Raw genomic sequence first — 24,572 nt, forward strand, 5'->3', positions numbered from 1 at the left:
TCTAGTCATGGTTTTAAACGTTTTGAAATCTCACAGTATATGCCATGCTGTTGTGTGTTATTTAATGGAGGTATAATTGCAGAATTTATTTTTATAACTGCGTGGGGCTACTGTGGTGATCATGCAACGTAATTAATCACACTTTTTCAAGTATTTGGGAGCATGGACTGTAGGCCTTACATTAGGCATTTTGACTGTTGTATTAGTGAATTCCACTCTGTATGTAGGCTTGTTATAGCCATTTCCGTTGCACAACCCCGTCACGCAGAGGCTATGTCAATAAATGAGACAAAACAAAATATTGATTAAGTCTTGGCTATAACCTGTCCTGAGCGAAATAGCCAAGGGGTCCGAAAGGGTCAAGACTATCTATAACCTATTCTTATTGCCACATCCGTTTTCTCTATCAGCCACTGCACAGGCTTCTTCAACTATTTTGTGAAAAAATGTATTTGAGGCTATATTTAGAGGCCTAATGTGCAGGATACCTCTTTCCGTTTTTCCTGACTTCCGTTTTTTTTTTTTATACTGTGTTATACTTTTTCGTGTAGCATTCCTCATAGGCCTTTTGGTGTACTTTTTTGTTTGTTGGTGAGATGAAACACAAGATTTGTTCAAGCCTAAAATGTTGGTCTGTAATCGTAATATTGTGTTTGTATGTTCACAGATTAAATTTCACATTTACGTTTCATGTCTTTTCTTACAATCATAACATTGTACGTATGGATTTTCTTACGATCCTAATGATACGTACCTCGAATCAATACAATCGACTAGAAATGCCTTGGATATTGATCCCGATCAACCGGTTGGTGACCACCGCTCTAGAAAGTTGAGTGAAATTCAATCTCATGCTTCTTTCTCTCTGTGGGCTGATATTTCTGGCTACTGCGCACAGTTGAGGGAACTTTGCCGCCCAGCCCTACTGCAGACTCGTTACAACTTTACTTTACAACACAACGTGATTTCGTCCCTCTGTGCCAAGAGAAAGTAGTCATGCTTCAATTCTACTAAATTATTTAGTCTTTTTTCATGTTGAGAGCTCTAAATCACCGAGATGAAATCACGATTGCTGAAATCGCTAGACTGTCCCCTTTAAATTTGCCTTCTCCATAGCTCAGAGTGAGAGGAAATCAATTATTTGTCTAGATAGGTCAGAAAATGTGACACGTCACTCAAATCGTTATTGGTCGTATACACATATTTAGCAATGTTATTGCAGGTTTAGTGAAATGCTTGTGTTCCTATCTCCAACAGTGCATTAATATCAAACAATACACACAAAAGTAAAAGAATGGAATTAAGAAATATTAGGACGAGCAATGTCGGGGTCCGGAGTATATGTGTGATGGGATGTGTAGACAATATGGACAGTATATGAATAGAATATATAGTATTTGAAGAATATTACATTTACAGCAATAGTTAAATAGGATAGGTCTTCACTAGAATACAGTATATACTGTACATACGTTCCTTTCTCGGATGTCATATTTTGGTTCTTAAAACTGGTCAATTAAATACCTTTTTTCTGATCACTAAAAAGACATCTGGAAAACATACTTTTATAGTCAGTACACAACTTGTCCATGACGTCACACAAAAGACGCCTCAAAGACATAATTGAAAACAGTTTTGCTCACTGGGATGAAGGCTATGTGGTGTACCTTTATGAATCATGCTAATTTTCTTAGCAGTGGAAGCCCTATCGGGTGAAAGGCGGCTATGGCCCTGATCCGATACTTGACCAATAAGCAGACAGTTGAACAAAAAAGTAAAAAACAAGGATGCAGCAGCATCACTTTCTCTGGTAGTAGGCTATATAGATCAGGAAAATTCTAATCTCGTAGGGATTCCTGAAGCATTGAGGCTTTCTAGCCAATTATGTCGAAAATAGGTTAATTACGAGGCTTTGATCAACACGGTGTAGACTAGTGGCACCTGCTGGTTAAAAGAATTTGGAGCAGCCAAATTATTGTAGATGGCGTCCCACACGCTGTGGTGCATGCACAGAGTAGCCTTTTTGTCTTCTACCGAAACCAATACCAAACCAATCAGGTGGTTGTTTGAAGAAACAAAGCTTCAAACGTCATTGATCACATGCTTCTGATAAAGTGATACAGGCATCGGCACACTGTTTTGAAGTAAACTGCATATCGATTTCGACGCATGCCCAGGAGCTCCGGTATCAAACAACATCACTAAAATGTGGACCTAGAAGCCAGTTCCACTGCTGGTTTTAATTATTCTCCTCAGATCTAGAACTGATTTAGATGTAGGACACAAAGTGGAAGCAATTCATTATCTGTCAGAACAGACCAGCAGTACTTGTATAGGATATTTTAATAGGATAGGCCTACCCCTGGGGTGTATTCACTAGAAACCAAACAGAATCAAACAGAACATATGAAAACAGGGAGGGACCTACTTGAATTTGGCCAATAGAAACTCGTTTTTGATTTGCAACTGTTTGCTACAGTGTGCACCCCTGGTATAGATATTTCAACATTTACAATGTGAGAGGTAAACATATTCTTTCACCCTAACAGGTGTTCTTCTTACCATTGAAAAAGTCTGCATGAACTGCCTTTTCATTGGCGGCCAGGTCCATCAGCAGTTCTGTACTCCCACCAACTGTCAGGACAGAAAGTGCAGCATGTGACAAGGTGATAGAGAAACTCAACAAGCAGACATCCTGGGGGCAGGTAGCCTAGTTAGAGAAGCGGGCCTCTCAGAGGGTTGTTGTTGGTATCAAATCCCAGTTGCCATATATTGTCGTTGTACCCCTGAGCAAAGCACTCAAACTGGCCAAGGTTTGCCGAACTAAGACTGACGCTGTGCTCCAACCTTTAAGTGAGTGTGTTCCAGAGGGTTAAAGCAGAAGCCACATTTCTGTTTCCCTGTGACAATGGACAATAAGTATATTGTTGTACTTCAATAGCTAGCTAGCTAGTGTTGTAGCTAGTTAACCTTAGCTAGCTGTATTAATCTACAACAGTTCTGTGGTGGAAGCTAGCTATCTACCTGGCTGACTTAATTCAATAAATGTGATTTGAAATCTAGTCTCCAGCTAACTAAAAATGTCCTACAACAACCAAATAGAGCTTGGTTACTTCTTGTGTGAGTTATGCAGAGTACATCTAGATAGTTAGCTAACTAACAATTCTGAAGCAAAACAAATGTTTGCAAACCTCAACAAGATCCACGTATGACCCAGCTCCTTCAGGGAATATCTCGTCGACCCCTGGCTTCATCATGGTTGAGTTTGATTGGTCTTTTAAGTGGCATTGATGAATAAAATGTTTTTTTTAACACTTGAATGTTTAGTAAACAACCTTGCTAGCTAACTAGCTGTGTGCCGTCGCTGGTTTGATGCAGTGTCACATTACAAATATATCAGATGTGGAGACAAGGAACGTGCATGCAACAGAATAGAGATACTGGATACCTCTGTGTGCACAGGGTATATGGAAGTCCCATGCACATTTATACTGACATTGTATTCCAGAGTATAAGAATATGTTGAATTTGACCATATAATGGATTAAAACACTGTAGGGGAATGTCCATATTAAAGGTCCAATGTAGCTGTTTTTATCTCAATATCAATAATTTCTGGCTAACAATTTAGTACCTAAAAAATAAAGCAAAATAGCTTCTTAGCAAAGAGCAATTTTTCTTTTGCTAGGACTGTCCAGGAGTGGTCTGAGTAGGGAGGGGGAAACTAAACTAGGTGTGGTTTGGAACTAGGGTTAGTAGGTAGTGCAATTTTTTCTTCTAGGAACAGGAATAATTAAGATAATTTAATGTAGGTCGGCGATGACTGGCCTCACACTTTACTACAGTAGGGGGCAGTGTATGCACCTGTAAGTTGGATGCGATCCGCCAACCCATTCCCGAAGAAGAAGAAAAACTAGATTTCCTGACCGATTCCGCATTTGGTTAACCATCTAGCCGCTCCAATATCCAATGATAGGGTGTGGCGCGAATTACAAATTCCTCAAATCCCAAAACTTCAATTTTTCAAACATATGACTATTTTACACCATTTTAAAGACAAGACTCTCCTTTATCTAACCACATTGTCCGATTTCAAAAAGGCTTTACAACGAAAGCAAAACATTAGATTATGTCAGGAGAGTACCCAGCCAGAAATAATCACACACCCATTTTTCAAGCTAGCATATAATGTCACAAAAACCAAAACCACAGCTAAATGCAGCACTAACCTTTGATGATCTTCATCAGATGACACTCCTAGGACATTATGTTATACAATGCATGCATGTTTTGTTCAATCAAGTTCATATTTATATCAAGAACCAGCTTTTTACATTAGCACGTGACGTTCAGAACTAGCATACCCACCGAACACTTCCGGTGAATTTACTAAATTACTCACGATAAACGTTCACAAAAAACATAACAATTATTTTAAAAATTATAGATACAGAACTCCTTTATGCAATCGCGGTGTCCGATTTTAAAATAGCTTTTAGATGAAAGCACATTTTGCAATATTCTGAGTAGATAGCCCGGCCATCACAGGCTAGCTATTTTGACACCCACCAAGTTTGGCACTCACCAAACTCAGATTTACTATAAGAAAAATTGGATTACCTTTGCTGTTCTTCGTCAGAATGCACTCCCAGGACTTCTACTTCCACACCAATGTTGTTTTTGTTCCAAATAATCCATAGTTATATCCAAATAGCGGCGTTTTGTTCGTGCGTTCAAGACACTATCCGAATGGTGATGCGCCGGCGCGTTTCTCATCATTCCCCATTCTGGCACCTTCTGAGAGCCTATGGGAGCCTTAGAAAATGTCACGTTACAGCAGAGATCCTCTATTTTCCATAAAGAGGCTATAGAAGGCCAAGAAATGGTCAGTGAGGGCACTTCCTGTATGCAATCTTCTCAGGTTTTGGCCTGCCATATGAGTTCTGTTATACTCACAGACACCATTCAAACAGTTTTAGAAACTTTTGGGTGTTTTCTATCCAAGTCAAACAATTATATGCATATTCTAGTTTCTGGGCAGGAGTAATAACCAGATTAAATCGGGTACGTTTTTTATCCGGCAGTGAAAATACTGCCCCCTATCCTAAACAGGTTAATGATGTTTGTCCCCCATGAGACACTGTAGACACGGAAGCCTATTTCACTTCCTCAAAATCCCCAGAATGAATCTAAGATAACTCAAGAAATATATAATAAATGTTGATGTTTTTGCAGAGGATGTTTTAGTTGCACAATTTTACATCTAGCATACAGGGATGATTTCTGTATTTTTAAAGTTTTATATCTTGAAAACTTGATTGCTGACAAGCAAAACCTTTAGGGACTATGTCAACAATGGACTAATGAAACAAACACCAAAAATATAGTTTTGGGGTGGAGTGTTTTGGAGTGCAAACCCATTGTCCAAAAACTATCTTTCTGTTGAAGGTTGTGGGTCTTCCAGTAGGACAACAGCCACAACCACACAAAGCACCCTGGAATGGTTCAAGAAATGTTGGACTGTTCTGTTGTGGAGTGAAGAGACGAGATCTGAATTACATCCATAACCTATGGCGAGAGCTGAACACAGCAGTTGGTGAAGGTCGCCCCTCAAACATTAAAGATTTAGAGCAGTTTGCTGATGAAGAGTGGGCCAAATTGCCAATAGAAAGGTGAAGCAAGCTCATTGATGGCTACAAGAAGCATTTGTTGGCAGTTATCTTGGCCAAGGCTGTGCAACCAAGTACTAGCTTTTGTCCATCCCATTTGTATTAATTTGCTAAATTAAAATAGTAAAATAAAGTTTACCAAAATGTAATTGGTTCTGCAATGTTTAAAATCCAATAACAAGGTGTGGAGAACTTTTGCTTTCCTAAATGTCCACTTATTTTAAAAGAAATAGGTATTTATTTAAGAAAAGTGCAAGGGTGCCAATAAATTTAGTCGCAACTGTATAAAACAACAAATTGTGTTTTTGACTGCACTGGGCCTTTAAGACTGCATTTATCAGGCATTCTCTTTTGACAGTATACCACATGGTGGCAGTAGACATCTGTCCAAGATCAATCAAACTCACATGATATTGATTTCCTTGTACTTTATTGCCTCTAATGAGAATACGCATGTTTTTAGTTTGACATAAACATTTAAATAAGGTCACAACAACCCCCCCCCCCCCCCCCCTCTGCATACTATGTTGATGCAAACAAAATTTCCCTGTGGGAAAAGTCAACTAAGTTCCCATCTACTCTATCAAACTCTATTCCATCTCTCAAAGAGTCTTGTCACAGCCCTGCTGCCTGCTAGTGACCATCCGGCTTACATCAATGTTGCTGCTTGTGAAGATCTCCCTGGCTTTGTCGATGGTGGCGACAGGGAGGGTGCGTGTGCGCCCCAGGATCCAGGCAAAGTCCATGTGGAACAGACGCAGGACATCGGTACAGGAATAGACTAGAGCTGAGTTTTCATAGTCAGTGGAGATGATCCAGTAAGACGAGTAGGGCAGGACTGTTATAGACAGAGCAGAGAGACACACACATGAAGGTGAGACATTCATAGAAAGACACACAGAGGAAATATATATACACATACACCACCGTTCAAAAGTTTGGGGTCACTTAGAAATGTCCTTGTTTTTGAAAGAAAAGCTATATTTTTTGTCCATTAAAATAACATAAAATTTATCAGAAATACAGTGCAGACATTGTTAATGTTGTAAATGACTATTGTAGCTGGAAATGGCAGAGGCAGAGGCCCATTATCAGCAACCATAACTTGAATGTTCCAATGGTATGTTGTGTTAGCTAATCCAAGTTTATCATTTTAAAAGGCTAATTGATCATTAGAAAACCCTTTTGCAATTATGTTAGCACAGCTGAAAACTGTTGTTCTGATTAAAGAAGCAATAAAACTGGCATTCTTTAGACTAGTTGAGTACTGGTGCATCAGCATTTGTGGGTTCGATTACAGGCTCAATATGGCCAGAAACAAAGAACTTTCTTCTGAAACTCGTCAGTCTATTACTACATGATTCCATATGTGTTATTTCATGTCTACTATTCTACAATATAAAAAATTGTAAAGAAATTAAGAAAAACCCTTGAATGAGTAGGTGTGTCCAAACTTTTGACTGGTATGTCAATCTAGCAAACCAGGCAACTAAAAGCAACTTTCTAAACCATTTAGTTTCTAGCTTGTTAGCTAGCTAGCTAACATTAAGTTAGGTGGTTGGCCAGTTCAAATAATGACCATATCAAATAGCTGACAACGTCTTAACTATAGCTAATTTGTATTCATTATTACAGGAAAATAAACTCACAACAAAATATTTCTTTAAAATTTAATGGCAAGCTAATTACAGAAAATATTTTACGGTTGTGTAACGAAATAAAAGCAGGACATTCTCTTCGATAATTTTTTTAATTAGACACTGTTTTGTTGGCCTAACGTTATATCCTAATTTGACGTTGGTGCAGGTCATGTTGTTCTTCACATTACCATATCTGGTAAACACACACTATATCAAATAAAATCTGTTTATTTGTCACATGCACAGTATACAGAAGGTGTAAACGGTACAGTGAAATGGTTACTTGCACTGTGGAGTCTTTTGTTTAGACATGTAGCTAGCTAGCTAGCTAAACATTGAACCATAACTCATAACATTCCCAGCAAACACACTCAGGTTGGCATCGTAGGGGTCCACTTTGGGCTGTAATAAAGGCCTGTCTTGGGCTACATGCACTGGGTTTTTGCTCATGGGCAAATAGTTGGCCCCTAATTGCTGGCCCTTTGCTGGCAGCCCTTATTCAGCCCCAAGTAAGTGTGGGCAGCCCATTACCAGCTCACAAGAAGCTCTTATGTTATTTGGCCTGCCCTCGTTGGGCCCATTACAGTCCAAATGAAAGTTTATTGATGGCCTAGTGATGAATTCCCAAATATAACCTGCATTCTACCCAAACATTACCTGCATTCTACCCAAACAGCTGTGGTAAACCTGTTAATTCTGTATGTATAAAATATCTATTTTAAGTCCAAAAACTGTAATAAACATATATTAAATACCACAACATATTCAAATTCAATAGATTTTATTGTCAATATTAAATAACAGTTAAGTAACTCAGGGTCTTAATGGAGTCTTAAGTTAATATCCAGTAAATACAATACAATTAAAAGGGCAAGATTTTATAACAATTGGCTAATATAATAAAATGAATATACAGTTGAAGTCGGAAGTTTACATACACCTTAGCCAAATACAAATAAACTCAGTTTTTCACAATTCCTGACATTTAATCCAAGTAGAAATTCCCTGTTTTAGGTCAGTTAGGATCACCGCTTTATTTTAAGAATGTGAAAAGTCATAATAATAGTAGAGAGAATGATTTATTTCAGCTTTTATTTCTTTCATCACATTCCCAGTGGGTCACAAGTTTACGTACACCCAATTAGTATTTGGTAGCATTGCCTTTAAATTGTTTAACTTGGGTCAAATGTTTTGGGTAGCCTTCCACAAGCTTCCCACAATAAGTTGGTGAATTTTGGCTCATTCCTCCTGACAGAGCTGGTGTAACTGAGTCAGGTTTGTAGGCCTCCTTGTTCTGCCCACAAATGTTTTATAGGATTGAGGTCAAGGCTTTGTGATGGCCACTCCAATATCTTGACTTTGTTGTCCTTAAGCCATTTTGCCACAACTTAGGAAGTATGCTTGGGGTCATTGTCTATTTGGAAGACCCATTTGCGACCAAGCTTTAATTCCTGACTGATGTTGTTTCAATATATCCACATAATTTTTGTTCCTCATGATGCCATCTATTTTGTGAAGTACACCAGTCCCCCCTGCAGCAAAGCACCCCCACAACATGAGGCTGCCACCCCCGTGCTTCACGGTTGGGATGGTGTCTTCAGCTTCCTCCAAACATAACAATGGTCATTACGGCCAAACAGTTCTATTTTTGTTTCATCAGACCAGAGGAAATTTCTCCAAAAAGTACGATCTTTGTCCCGATGTGCAGTTGCAAACCGTAGTCTGGCTTTTTTATGATGGTTTTGGAGCAGTGGCTTCTTCCTTGCTGAGCGGCCTTTCAGGTTATGTCGATATAGCATTAGTTTTACTATGGATATAGATACTTTTGTACCTGTTTCCTCCAGCATCTTCACAAGGTCCTTTGCTGCTGTTCTGGGATTGATTTGCACTTTTCGCACCAAAGTACGTTCATCTCTAGGAGACAGAACGTGTCTCCTTCCTGAACGGTATGACGGCTGCGTGGTCCCATGGTGTTTATACTTGTGTACTATTGTTTGTACAGATGAACGTGGTGCCTTCAGGCGTTTGGAAATTGCTCCCAAGGATGAACCAGACTTGTGGAGGTCTACAATTTGGAGGTCTTGGCTGATTTCTTTTGATTTTACCATGTTGTCAAGCAAAGAGGCACTGGGTTTGAAGGTAGGCCTTGAAAAACATCCACAGGTACACCTCCAATTGACTCAAATTATGTAAATTAGCCTATCAGAAGCTTCTAAAGCCAAGAAAAAGCAAAGCAGTGAGACACAAAAAACAACAACAAAGAGCTACACATGGAATAAATAAACGTACAGTCAATAACACAATAGAAAAGTCTATATACAGTGTGCGCAAATGAAGTAAGATTAGGGAGGTAAGGTAATAAATAGGCCATAGTGGCGAAATAATTACAATTTAGCAATTAAACACTGGAGTGATAGATGTGCAGAAGATGCATGTGCAAGTAGAGAGAGATGCTGGGGTGCAAAGGAGGAAAAAAAATATGGGGATGAGGTAGTTGGGTGGGCTATTTACAGATGGGCTATGAGCAGGTGCAATGATCTTTATGCTGCTCTGACAGCTGATGCTTAAAGTTAGTGAGGGAGATATGAGTCTCCAGCTTCAGTGATTTTTTTTCAATTTGTTCCAGTCATTGGCAGCAAAGAACTGGAACGAAAGGCGGCCAAATGAGGAATTGGCTTTGGGGGTGACCAGTGAAATATACCTGCTGGAGCGCATGCTACGTATGGGTGCTGCTATGGTGACCAGTGAGCTAAGATACGTTGGGGCTTTACCTAGCAAAGATGTATAGATGACCTGGAGCCAGTGGGTTTGACGACGAATATGAAGCGAGGGCCAGACAACGAGAGCATACAGGTCACAGTGGTGGGTAGTATATGGGGCTTTGGTGACAAAACGGATGGACTGCATCCAATTTGTTGAGCAGAGTGTTGGAGGCTATTTTGTAAGTTACATCGCCGAAGTCAAGGATTGGTAGGATAGTCAGTTTTACAAGGGTATGTTTAGCAGAATGAGTGAAGGATGCTTTGTTGCGAAATAGGAAGCCGATTCTAGATTTAATTTTGGATTGGAGATACTTAATGTGAGTCTGGAAGGAGAGTTTACAGTCTAACCAGACACCTAGGTATTTGTAGTTGTCCACATATTCTAAGTCAGAACCGTCCAGAGTAGTGATGCTAGACGGGCAGGGAGGTACAGGCAGCGAACGTTTGAAGAGCATGTATTTAGTTTTACCTGCATTTAAGAGCAGTTGGAGGCCACGGAAGGAGAGTTGTATGGCATTGAAGATCGTCTGGGGGTTAGCTAACACTGTCCAAAGAAGGGCCAGAAGTATACAGGATGGTGTTGTTTGTTTAGAGGTGGATCAGAGAATCACCAGCAGCAAGAGCGACATCATTGATGTATACAGAGAAAAGAGTCGGCCCGAGAATTGAACCCTGTGGATTCCCATAGAGTCTGCCAGAGGTCCGGACAACAGGCCCTCCGATTTGACACACTGAACTCTGTCTGAGAAGTAGTCGGTGAACCAGGCGAGGCAGTCATTTGAGGAACCAAGGCTGTTGAGTCTGCCGATAAGAATGCGGTGATTGACAGAGTCGAAAGCCGTGGCCAGGTTGATGAATACGACTGCACAGTATTGTCTCTTATCGAAGGCGGTTATAATATCGTTTAGGACCTTGAGCGTGGCTGAGGTGCACCCATGACGGGCTCTGAAACCAGATTGCATAGCGGAGAAGGTACGGTGGGATTCGAAATGGTCGGTAATCTGTTTGTTAACTTGGCTTTCGAAGACCTTAGAAAGGCAGGGTAGGATAGATATAGGTCTGTAAGAGTTTGGGTCTAGAGTGTCTCCCCCTTTGAAGACGGGGATGACCGCGGCAGCTATCCAATCTTTGGGGATCTCAGACGATACGAAAGAGAGGTTGAACAGCCTAGTAATAGGGGTTGCAACAATTGCAGCGGATAATTTTAGAAAGAGAGGGTCCAGATTGTCTAGCCCAGCTGATTTGTAAGGGGCCAGATTTTGCATCTCTTTCAGAACATCAGCTATCTGGATTTGGGTGAAGGAGAAATGGAGGAGGCTTCGGCAAGTTGCTGTGGGGGGTGCAGAGCTGTTTACCGGGGTAGGGGTAGCCAGGTGGAAAGCATGGCCAGCCGTTGAAAAATGCTTATTGAAATTCTCAATTATCGTGGATTTATCGGTGGTGACAGTGTTTCCTAGCCTCAGTGCAGTGGACAGCTGGGAGGAGGTGCTCTTATTCTCCATGAACTTTACAGTGTCCCAGAACTTTTTGGAGTTTGTGCTGCAGGATTCAAATTTGTGTTTGAAAAAGCCAGCCTTTGCTTTCCTAAATGACTGTGTATATTTGTTCCTAACTTCCCTGAAAAGTTGCATATCGCGGTGGCTATTTGATGCTAATGCAGTACACCACAGCATGTTTTTGTGCTGGTCAAGGGCAGTCAGGTCTGGAGTGAACCAAGGGCTATATCTGTTACTAGTTCTACATTTTTTGAATGGGCATGCTTATTTAAGATGGTGAGGAAAGCACTTTTAAAGAATAACCAGGCATCCTCTACTGACAGAATAAGGTCAATATCCTTCCAGGAGCCACAGGGAAATTCGCTGACGACACGACAGAGTAGTAGGCCATGATTACCAACATCGATGAGACAGCCTATAGGAAGGAGGTAGGCACTCTGACTGCATGGTACCAGGTAAACAACCTGTCCCTCAACATCAGCAAAACAAAGTAGCTGATTGTGGACTTCAGGAGGAACCAGGCTGGGTTCGGGCTCGAAGCTCAAGAATTTCATTTTATCCTGTAATTACATCTGTAACCCTGTACATGTGACTATTAAACTCTAGACCTAAAATCTAAATCTAGTGTGTAGCAGTTAATTATATAGCTACTAGGCTATGTGGTGGTAGATCGACTGAGGTGAATGAAGCTTCAGCAACCAATGTGATAAGAGGTCATCTTTGCTTGTTTCTGCTGTTCTCCAAATAGCATTTTTGAGTGTGTAAATTGAGTAGAAATGCAGTAATTGGCAGGTAGAGATGTTGGATCTTAATTTGATCACTCTTTTTTTTGCAGAGAATTTTCCTGCACCGCAGGAAATGCAGATGAGCTTTGTGATTTACATAAATTCACTGAAAACCCACACTAACACACCATCATATTAACAGTATTTCACTTCTCATGTAGTCTAATTTTAGCCAGCTAATAGTCCTACTACAGATCAAGCAACATTATGGACGGGCCAGTGCCAGAAGAGGGCAAAAGGGGGTATTTCCCGCTCAGTTGAAACTTGTGCCCCCTCAGTTTTAGTAAAACAGATGCACAAAGATAATAGCATTCATTCATGATTTTCTGTAATCATGGTAGTATGGCATCCACATTAATGTAGAAGTGTTCAGAAACATATTATATTCTTATTTACAATAAAAGTGACTCCAAAAGGGACAGAATACATATAATGATACCATTCACAATATTTTCCATTAATTTCTATTAGGCACAACATAATCCAAAACACAATCAAAACAAACTGCAAATGCATCCAACAAATTTCTAGTCTCAAGCTTGATGTAGTCATTGTGTTCTAGGAACAATGGACCAAATAGTAAGCTTTTGACTAAATGTAATACACTCTAAGTGAATTTGACCAAATACTTAAAGTGCTTTCACACATTTGTATGAAAAAACCCTCAAATAAAAGGTGACTATGTACAGATGTAGGATGTTAATTTGATAATTATTTTGTTGCTGAGAAGGAAATGCTAACTTGTGGTGAATCTGAGTTTTAAAACGTATTCTAAAGTTTATAATTTCCACTCAGAAATGTCAGACTTGATTTGCCCTAATGAAAAATGTATCAATCCCTACAAAAATGTCCACTAATTATAATCCACATAATAATTTGCATATCTTGTTGCTGCAGGATTATTTTCCTGCTGTGGCAAACTGGCTCAAATTAAGATCCAACATCTGTACTGCCACCTCATATAAAAAACATTTGATCTCAAATCCAAAATGCTGAGTATAGAGCCAAATTAAAAGTTTTAGCTTCACTGTCCAAATAAATATGTAATAAATCCCACCTCGCCATTTTCAAATGCCCTCTTAGTCACTTTTCCTGGCGCCAGGCCTGTGTATAGACTAAATGTTCAAATACTGTTGCTGCAGGATTATTTTGCTGCGACAATACTGGTCAAATTAAGATCCTATATCTGTATAGGTACATTATCTGTGCCGACAGGTCAGGCAGGGGAGTGATACCTTTTTCATGCTGAAGGCAGGCTGGACGGCTGGTTCTGGACAAGGCCCCCAGTGGGCTACCTGGGCACTGATGAGGGGCATGAGGAGGAGAGGCAAGACGAGGGCAAATGATGGCTTCATGTTCACAGAGGCAGCCATCACCTGAAAATAATTAGTCAATCAACAGAGAGTTCAAGTAAAAAAACAAAGCTTCAAAAAGAGAAATTGTTTCCCTTTCAGAGGCACAAGAAGTAAGTCCAGGATTAGGCATAATTAGGGTCTGGGAACTGGCCCTAGGAAATTAGATTGTGACAATTTTTTATCATAGTCAGAGAAAAAAATATATGAACATGGTGAGAGAAGAACAGGAGGATGGATGACTCAATGGCCATCACTTCATCAAATGTAAAATATAAACATTCAATAACTGTAATATCTGTCATAAATGCAAAACATGGTCACACACAGTGGTTACATTTTCAAGACAAAAAAAAGCTTCTTCATTAACCCAAAAAATGTTGAAAAATAAATCAATATAAATGTGTTTCACCATTACCTATGTAACATAAATAAATCATTGGGTTATTTTAAGTTAACTGCTATTTATAACTATTTATGACTATGTAGAGATCAGCTTTGTTTTATTTCTCAGTCCCTGTTGTTGCTCTCTCTCCCCTTGTCTCAAATGACAAAGATATTCAGCGAACTCTACCTTATTACGCTTGTTATCACACCAACCAAATTCAACCATTCATTTGACCCGCCCAAACTAGTTTTCTCATTTAAACATTGGTAAAGTTTATTTATCTTTTATTTATCTAAAATCCCATACAACAGTGAAAAGCACCTCTTACCTCTGTTGTCTCTCTGGTCAGGATATCTGGTCTCACAAGGATGTTCTCTCTCCTGGGTCACGCCACACTGAAGTCTCTGTGTCTTGACTGAATGTCTTTGTAGCGTCCCGGTGCTTATTTCTGACATAATGTAAATGATTAGCGAATTGGAGTCATGTGGGAGATACCAGGATAAATGTTAAAAAACAATATGGTAGGATGGCATGGAATAGCCCTCTCTGGCACACTGTGAAGATGTCATGTAACACGTGAAAGGATATCCAGGCCTTTTAAGGCTCTCAACCGGCCTCGATAGTCCTGCTCTTTTATTTATATAGTTTACCGGGACATTTTTGAGTAGCAGTTTATTTAGCAGTGCAGACATTACTAGGTATTTACTAAGCAATTTGTTACAACATGGCCATTCCACAGTTATATGTGTAATATAAACAACACTTTGGATGATGTCAAACTCAAATATAAGAAGTAAGCTATGATATTCAGGTCAAAATGTTAAGACAATAATAAACACACACTTTGCATGAAGGCATTTAATAACAGAGATTCCATAACTTAAAGTTTCATTCCAACGCCCCTCCATCAATATTATGAATGACAACCCATTATGTGTACCCCAGTACATACTGGAAGGGAGAGATGTTAGTGGAGGAGTGGCGAAGTGAGTTCTGTGCCATCTCGGCCCAGGGCACGAACGTCGCCCACTCCCCCGGCCGGTCCTGGCAATAAGACCGCAGAAACCTACCCACATCCTGGTTTACTCTCTCCACCTGCCCATTACTCTCTGGGTGAAACCCCGAAGTAAGGCTGATCGAGACCCCCCAGACGTTCCATGAACGCCTTCCAGACCCTAGACATGAACTGGGGACCTCGATCAGACACTATATCTTCAGGCACCCTGTAGTGCCGGAAGACGTGCGTAAACAAGGCCTCCGCAGTCTGTAGGGCCGTAGGGAGACCGGGCAGGTGGCCTCCCTAATCAACCCTGACCCTAATGGTCGACTATCTAAAGCGTGAACTGGGAAGGGCATAGCCACAGGAACGATGGGGATCCCTAAACTATGGGCAAATGATCTGTCAATAAAATTCCTAGCCGCGCCTGAATCGACGAGCGCCTTATGCTGGGAATGCGGGGAAAACTCAGGAAAAGTAACGAACATAAAGGGGGCTCTGGGTGAGGATGGTGCCTTCTCACCTGGGGTGACGCCAGAGTGCCCTGCCTGCTGCCTCGACCCCCAGAGGAACCAACTTGCGCAAACTGCAGCGATAGTGGTCGATCAGGGCCCTGTTGTTCCATCCAGCTCCGGAGGCCAGGGTCCTAAAGTCCAAAGCGAACTCCTGTGCGCTCCTCGTCCCCTGCCGTAGGTGGAAAAGACGTTCACCCGCCGCTCTGCACTCGGGCGGGTGGTCGAAGACTGCCCGGAAACGAAGGGTGAACTCCTCAAAGTGGTCTAGCACCGCATCTCCTTCCACCCACACGGCGTTGGCCAACTCCAGGGCTTTCCAAGAGAGACAGGAGACGAGAGCGGACACCCTCTCAAGGCCCGAAGGAGCCGGGTGTACGGTTACCAGGTATAACTCCAACTGCAGCAGGAAACCCTAGCAGCGGGCAGCCATCCCATCGTACTCCCCGGGGAGGGTGAGGTGAATCCCACTGGAACCGGGTGCAGGGGGAGCGAGTAGTGGAGGTCCCTGTTGTGCTGGGGGAGGCGCTGGAGGAACTCCCTGTCTCTCCCAGCGGTCCATGGTTTGGACAACGCGGTCCATGGCGCCGAGATGGTGGATTATTGCCTCTTGCTCCAGGACGCGCTCCTCGACCCCTATACCAGGGGCACCTGCTCCTGCTGACTCCATATGGGTGGTGTGGAATTCTGTAAGGGTTGCGGAACTGGTGGCAGTGAAGTCAGACGCAGGAGAGCAGAAATAGGTAATAGCCGGAGCAGTTTAATTTCAAAACCAACGGCAATTAAAAAAAGAAACTGCATGGGTACAAAACTGCGTACCAGTAACATAGTGCACAAGCACTTACAAACAAACAATTCCACACAAGGACATGGGGGGAACAGAGGGTTAAATACACAACACTTAATGAGGGAAATGGAAACCAGGTGTGTAGGAAAACAAGACAAAACAAATAGAAAATGAAAAGTGGATCGACGATGGCTAGAAGACCGGTGACGCCGACCGCCGAACACCGCCCGAACAAGGAGAGGAAACGACTTCGGTGGAAGTCGTGACAATATGGTGAACTGAGTTGAATCTACCCATAACTAACAGACTAACTATGTAAAAATGTCTGTTGATTCATATCAGATTGGGCAATTATAATTAGTCACGTGTTATAGTTTATTTTATTGTTGTCACGCCTGCTCCCGCTCTTCCCCCCTGGCCGCTCGAGGGCGCCAGGCTGCCCTGCATTAGGCACTCCTGCCATCATCATTTACGCACACCTGCCTTCCCTTGTCACTCGCATCAGCGATATTGGACTCACTCAATCACCTGTTTATTACCTCCCCTATATTTGTCAGTTCCCCAGCTCTGTTCCCCGCTGCTGCATTGATTGTAATATGTCCGTGTTACCCGTGTGCTGACGCTGTTTCTGTCTTGTTCTATGTCTGTTCCTAATGAAATGTTTGACTCCACGTACCTGCTTCTCATCTCTAGCGTCAACCGTTACAATTGTATCTTTTTTTAATGTTTTTCAGAAGAGAAAAACATTTTAATACGAAGTATGTGTTTTGAGACATACAAACAACCTAAATCTAATCCAAGTAATCAGACTATTTGACTGCTAATAATTGAACAACCAACATGCAGTATGACGTTCCTATATGGTACCAGTAATTGCGCAGCTCAGCCATGAATGAGAGCAATGCTCCCTCTGAGCAAATTTCAGGTCTGCTGAGTACAAACTTGAAGGTTCGGTGCAACTTCCAGTGCACATTTACTGTGAACACTGAGCCTGTACCCGCTTTAAGTTACAGTTTTAACAGTAGTCAAGTAGGCTACTGTGGCTATTTGATCATGATGTAGGCCTACCAGAGTGGCCTACCTTCAAAAACAATGGAGAAAATGCATCCCATAACATTTTAACATGGAAGTAGCTGTTCCATCATTTAGCCTACAGTAAATCAAATCAAATGTTATTTGTCACATGCGCCAAATACAACCTTACAGTGAAATGCTTACTTACAAGCCTTTAACCAACAATACTTGAAGAAGTTTTATGAGAAAAAAAAGTGTTAAGTAAAAAATAGAAAATAGAAAATAAAAGTAATCCATATTTAATCAGGAGCAGTAATCCATATTTAATCAGGAGCAGTAAAATAACAAGTGAGGCTATATACAGGGGGTACCGGTACAAAGTCAATGTGTGGGGGCAACGGTTACTAGAGGTAATGTGACTATGCATAGATTATAAACAGAGAGAAGCAGCAGCGTAAAAGAGGGGTCTGGGTAGCCAATAGATTAGCTGTTTAGGAGTCTTATGGCTTGTGGGTAGAAGCTGTTAAGAAGCCTTTTGGACCTAGACTTGGCGCTCCGGTACAGCTTTACCGCTTGCCGTGCATTAGCAGAGAGAACAGTCTATGACTAGGGTGGCTGGAGTCTTTGACCATTTTTAGGGCCTTCCTCTGACACAGCCTGGTATAGAGGTCCCGGATGGCAGGAAGCTTGGCCCCAGTGATGAACTGGGCCGTACGCACTACCCTCTGTAGTGCCTTGTGGTCGGAGGCTGAGCAGTTGCCATACCAGGCAGTGATGCAACCAGTCAGGATGCTCTCGATGGTGCAGCTGGTTTTGTTGTGCCATCTTAACGACTGTCTTGGTGTGCTTGGACCATGTTAGTTTGTTGTTGATGAGGATGCCAAGGAACTTGAAGCTCTCAGCCTGCTCCACTACAGCATCGTTGTAGAGAATGGGGGCATGCTCTGTCCTCCTTTTCCTATAGTCCACAATCATCTCCTTTGTCTTGATCACGTTGAGGGAGAGGTTGTTGACCTTGCACCACACAGTCAGGTCTCTGACCTCCTCCCTATAGGCTGCCTCATTGTTGTCGGTGATCAGGCCTACCACTGTTGTGTCATCTGCAAACTTAATGATGGTGTTGGAGTTGTGCCTGGCCGTGCAGTCATGAGTGAACAGGGAGTACAGGAGAGGACTGAGCACGCACCCCTGAGGGGACTGGGGGTGCTGAGGATCAGCGTGGCAGATGTGTTGCTACCTACTCTTACCACCTGGGGCCGGCCCGTCAGGAAGTCCAGGATCCAGTTGCAAAGGGAGGTGTTCAGTCCCAGGGACCTTAGCTTAGTGATAAGCTTTGAGGGCACTATGGTGTTGAACGCTGAGCTGTAGTCAATGAATAGCATTCTCACATAGGTGTTCCCTTTGTCCAGGTGGGAAAGGGCAGTGTGGAGTGCAATAGAGATTGCATCATCTGTGGATCTGTAGGGGTGGTATGCAAATTGGAGTGGGTTTTGGGTTTCTGGGATAATGGTGTTGATGTGAGCCATGACCAGCCTTTCAAAGCACTTCATGGCTACAGATGTGAGTGCTACGGGTCGGTAGTCATTTAGGCAAGTTACCTTAGTGTTCTTGGGCACAGGGACTATGGTGGTCTGCTTGAAACATGTTGGTATTACAGACTCAGACAGGGAGGTTGAAAATGTCAGTGAAACACTTGCCAGTTGGTCAGCGCATGCTCGGAGTACACGTCCTGGTAATCCGTCTGGCCTTGCTGCCTTGTGAATGTTGACCTGTTTAAAGGTTTTACTCACATTGGCTTTGGAGAGCATGATCGCACAGCCGTCCGAAACTGCCGATGCTCTCATGCATGTTTCAGTGTTATTTGCCTCGAAGAAAGCATAGAAGTAATTTATCTCTTCTGGTAGGCTCGTGTCACTGGGAAGCTCTCGGCTGTGCTTCCCTTTGTAGTCTGTAATAGTTTGCAAGCCCTGCCCCATCCAACGAGCGCTGGAACCGGTTCGTCAGAGGGTATAGCGGGATTTCTGATAAGCTTCCAGGTTAGAGTCCCGCTCCTTGAAACCGGCAGCTCTACCCTTTAGCTCAGTGCAGATGTTGCCTGTAATCCATAGCTTCTGGTTGGGGTATGTACATACAGTCACTGTAGGGACGACGTCATCTACGCACTTATTGATGAAGCCAGTGACTGATGTGGTGTACTCCTCAATGCCATCGGAAGAATCCCAGATAATATTCCAATCTGTGCTAGCAAAACAGTCCTGTAGTTTAGCATCTGCTACATCTGACCACTTTTTTACTGACCCGAGTCACTGGTGCTTCCTGCTTTAATTTTTGCTTGTAAGCAGGATTCAGGAGGATAGAATTATGGTCAGATTTGCCAAATGGAGGGCGAGGGAGAGCTTGTGCTTCTATTTCCCCTAAAATGGTCCTCACAGTAGACAAAATGAACCACAATATACTCTAAGTTCATTTATAACCCCAGTAAAACAAATACACAATAATGGTGTTCAAATGGATGAGGTGCTCAAATTAGACGTTTTACTGCCCAATTACGCAAGTCTTAGCTTGAATGCTGGGAATGTCGTGCAATGGTACAATATCTAAGAAAGTAGTAGAAAGTTAAGATACTCTTATACTTGTGTAGAAACACTGTAATCACACTATTAACAACATTGTAGTAACATGTTATTACTTAATACTTTGCTAGAGCATGGCGCTTTCAATGGCAGTATCTTGGGTTTGATTCCCACTGTGGGTCACACACAAGAAAATGTATGCACAGTAGTAAATTGGTTTGGATTAAAGCATCTTCTAAATGGCATATTATTCCACTCCTGTAACAACCGAAAGCACAAACATGTCAATCATTAGCAGAGTCAGCAAGGAGTTTGTTTCTATAACAGCCATTTGAACAGGTGCCAAGCTCTCACGCACACCACCACCATGCCACCCCCACTCCAATACATTTAAATAGGTGTCTGTAACCCACTGAACATTAGTGTAACCAGGTTGAACATCTGAACAAGTAAAGGTAAGTGGGACTTGTACCCATTCATTCCACTCTTTCTCTCTATGATGCTCTAAGCTCTGCGATTTCACTTTGCCTTATGAATGATGATGTGCAAGTTGTTATTTGTAACACCATTCTGACATAAAATGTACATTGCTTGATCAGAGTCTATGAGAATTGCTTGTATGTGTATTTATGTGTATGTGTTTCTGTTTCCTAAATATTCATATATATTCATATATTTCTTAATTCCTTTCTTTTAATTTTTGCGTGTATTGTTTTGTATTGTTAGGTATTACTGCACTGTTGGAGCTAGGAACATAAGCATTACGCTACACCCGTGATTACATCTGCCAAATATGTGTACGCGACCAATAAAATATGATTTGATTAAAAAATATATTTTGAATGAAGTACTGTATATTTGAAGTCAATTTTCATTGTCCTCCGACCCATAAAATGTGATTTGATTTCAAATGTTTTGATTTTGAATGAAGTACTGTATATTTGAAGTCAATTTTCATTGTCCTCCAATGGAGTTGCTGACATTGTCTCTACTCTTATTTCTTTTGCTCTACAGACCCCAAGATGCAGGCTCTACAGGTTTTGTCTCTGACTCTGCTGTCCGTTCTGGCAGCTAACGCCCAGACCTTCCGCCCTGGAAAATGCCCCCAACCCCCCGTCCAGGCTAACTTTGACGCCGCCAGGGTGAATATACCAAACTCTTATTACTGTATATTAAGTTGCGGACACACTTTATTTGGATAGTCTGGATTTTCCATCTGTAGATGCTCTACAGATGGTTATACTATCAACAAATCTGTTGATAAGCAACTGCTTACTAAGGTTACAGTTAGGGTTAGTATTAGAATAAGGGTTAAGGTCAGGGCTAGGGTAAGGGTTAAGATTAGGGTTAGAGCTAGCGTTAGTAGATAGTTGAACTGTTACTAAAAGTCTGTAGACCATCTACAGATGGACTATCCAGATAAAGTGTCCCTGAAGCTGCTCCTATGCATGTGTAGAACATTGGGAAACACTTTATTTGGATAGTCTAGAGCATCTACAGATGAACTATCAGTAACATTTCAACTATCTATCTACTAACCCTAGCTCCAACCCTAACCCTAACCCTTATCCTAACCCTAACCTGAATCTATTCTTGGGGGAAACCTAACCCCAGAGCACTAAGCCATTCCATATCATAAAATTGTCATGTAAACGTTTATCTTTGTCTTTGGTACAGTATCTGGGCAAGTGGTATGAGATCCAGAAGCTCCCTGCCATCTTCCAGAAGGGCGAGTGCAGCACTGCCACCTACTCATTGAAGAGCCCCGGAGTAGTTGGTGTGCTCAACAGGGAGCTGCTGTATGTACATTTAAGAGATCGTTCAACAAAATAAAATGTTTGTACATTAAACTGAGACTCAGCGATATGACGTTGCCACGAGCAGCACCATAGATCCAGATGAGCACAACGCAAGACGATGCACCCAGAGAATCTCAGAGTATCTGCGCCTGTGCACAGGTTAGCTTCAATAGCTACAATGTGATAGTTTCTGAATCTGAAACAGCAGAGAAGTTTATCATTGCGCTTCAATGCTGTTAGTTGTTCTGGAAATCGATCCGATATTGCTGTTTACTTCATGAATCGCTGACTCTAACTTTAAAGGAATAGTTTAGCGAAATGTAACTATTTTTACATGAGAGCAGACTGCCCTTTAATAACCTATGTCCAATCAATTTATAACATTTTTGACATGCGTTTTTCTGGATTTTTTTGTTGTTATTCTGTCTCTCACTGTTCAAATAAACCTACCATTAAAATTATAGACTGATCAAATTCTTTGTCAGTGGACAAACGTACAAAATCAGCAGGGGATCAAATACTTTTTTCCCTCACTGTACCTCTAATATATTTGTCTCAACATTCTTGTGAGGTTGACCTATATAAGTCCATTTGACATTTTATGTTGTCTGTCTTCGACCCATGTCTGGTCTGAGGCGTGTATGTCTATGTATACTGTATGTATTTGAATATATGTTTTCCTGTCCTGCAGACTCTTCCCCTGGCCCCTACTGGGTGTTGTCCACTGACTACAAGGGCCACTCTGTGGTCTACAGCTGCACCGAATTCCTGGGCGCCTTCCACGTGGACTTTGCCTGGATCCTGAGCAGAGAGCCAACCCTCTCTAAGGAGAAACTTGGGGAGCTGTACAACTTGTTCACCTCCAACGGCATTAACATCGACGTGATGACCGTCACCGACCAGAGCCAAGAGCTGTGCGTCGACATGCCTCTGTGGGCCTAAGAGACTACCTGATTCAGTCTAGAAAATGCATACGTTTTACATTCATCACATGGCATGCACATAGAGTCCAAATTATTAGGACATGTAAACACCTTCATCTGCTTTTCAGCTGTGGATTTGATCTGCGCAGGTGCTAGCACCAGCCGAGCGAGCCTCCCTCTTTAGTGCGAGTGAAGTGAGTTCGGAACAACTGAATGTATGCTCCTTAGAGGTAGTTTTCACATACAAACATGTTTACAAATTAATACAAAATTAAAAGCTGAAATTGATTATAAGTATTCAACTGCTTTGTTATGGCAAGCCTAAATCATCTCAGGAGTAAAAATGTGCTTAACAAATCACGTAATAAGATGCATGGACTCATTCTGTGTACAATAATAGTGTTTAACATGATTTTTGAATGATCACCTTATCTCTGTACCCCACACATACAATTATCTGTAAGGTCCCTCAGTCGAGCAGTGAATTTCAAACACAGATTCAACCACAAAGACCAGGGAGATTTTCCAGTGCTTCGCAAAGAAGAGCACCTATTGGTAAATGGGTAAAAAATGTAAAAAGCAGACACTGAAAATACCTTTGAGCATGGTGAAGTTATTAATTACACTTTGGATGGTGTATCAATACGATACAGGCGCCCTTCCTAACTCTGTTGACAGAGAGGAAGGAAACCGTTTAGGGACTTCACCATGAGGCCAATGGTGACTTTCAAACAGTTACAGAATTGAATGGCTGTGAAAGGAGAAATCTGAAGATGGACCAACAACATTGTAGTTTCTCCACAATACGAATATAAATGACAGAGTGAAAAGAATGAGCCCTGTAGAGAATATAAATATTCCGAAACTTACATCCTGTTTCCAATGAGGCACGAAAGTAAAACTGCCAAAAAAATTGTCAAAATTGTTATGTCCTAAATACAAATTGTTATGTTTGGGACAGATCCAACACAACACATCACTGAGTGCCACTCTTCATATATTCAAGCATGGCTTGAAAATATGGCTGCTTCTTGTTATGGGTTTGTTTGTCATTGGCAAGGACTAGGGAGTTTTTTAGGATAAAAAGAAACGGAATAGAGCTAAGCACAGGCAAAATCCTAGAGGAAAACCTGGTTCAGTCTGCTTTCCAAAAGACACTGGGAGACAAATACACCCTTCAGCAGGACAATAACCTGAAACAGAAGGCCAAATATACACCGTTGCTTACGAAAACGATATTGAATGTTCCAGAGTGGCCTTGTCACAGTTTTGACTTAAATCGGCTTGAAAATCTATGGCTGTGTCACGCCCTGACCTGAGAGAGAGGGTTTGTTTCTCTATGTGGTTAGGTCAGGGTGTGGGGTGGGGTGGGCATTCTATGATGTCTATTTCTTTGTTTTGAGGCGAGTATGGTTCCTAATCAGAGGCAGCTGTCTATCGTTGTCTCTGATTAGGAATCATACTTAGGCAGCCTTTCCCCCCACCTGTAGTTGTGGGATCTTATTTTTGTACTGCTTGTTAAGCCTGCAAGACGTTACAGTCGTTGTCATTGTTTATTCTTTTGTTTGTAGTGTTCTGATTTATAATTAAATACAAAGATGAACACTCACCACGCTGCGCTTTGGTCCATTCCTTTTGACGATCGTGACAGGCTGTCCGACTTGACAGCGCTTGAAGAATTGAAAAATAATCTGCAAGTGCAAATATTGTACAAAGCTCTTAGAAACTCACCCAGAAAGGCTCCCAGCTGTAATTGCTGCCAAAGGTGATTCTAACATTCTAACTCAGAGGTGTGAATAATTATGTAAATCAGATATTTCTGTATTTCATTTTCAATAAATTTGCAAACATTTCTCCAAAGATGTTTTCACTTTA

General features: G+C 41.6%; 2 protein-coding genes across 2 annotated transcripts; one reads left to right on the forward strand and one right to left on the reverse strand.

The window, feature by feature from the left end:
- Window positions 1-6,182: 6,182 nt before the first annotated feature.
- Window positions 6,183-14,547, reverse strand: LOC106568782 (apolipoprotein D). The gene is made up of 3 exons (XM_014139447.2): window positions 14,421-14,547; window positions 13,588-13,728; window positions 6,183-6,507 (listed from the first exon to the last, which is right to left on the reverse strand). The coding sequence occupies exons 1-3, from the start codon at window positions 14,545-14,547 to the stop codon at window positions 6,272-6,274; spliced, it is 504 nt and encodes a 167-aa protein (XP_013994922.2). The 3' UTR covers window positions 6,183-6,271.
- A 6,201-nt stretch (window positions 14,548-20,748) lies between these two features.
- On the forward strand, window positions 20,749-22,985 carry LOC106568798 (apolipoprotein D-like). The gene is made up of 3 exons (XM_045695155.1): window positions 20,749-21,117; window positions 21,653-21,806; window positions 22,466-22,985. Exons 1-3 carry the CDS (start codon window positions 20,998-21,000, stop codon window positions 22,714-22,716), a joined length of 525 nt encoding a protein of 174 aa, XP_045551111.1. The 5' UTR covers window positions 20,749-20,997; the 3' UTR covers window positions 22,717-22,985.
- Window positions 22,986-24,572: the final 1,587 nt, after the last annotated feature.

Source organism: Salmo salar, chromosome ssa14 (assembly GCF_905237065.1).
Source record: "Salmo salar chromosome ssa14, Ssal_v3.1, whole genome shotgun sequence".
NCBI classification, from domain to species: domain Eukaryota; kingdom Metazoa; phylum Chordata; class Actinopteri; order Salmoniformes; family Salmonidae; genus Salmo; species Salmo salar.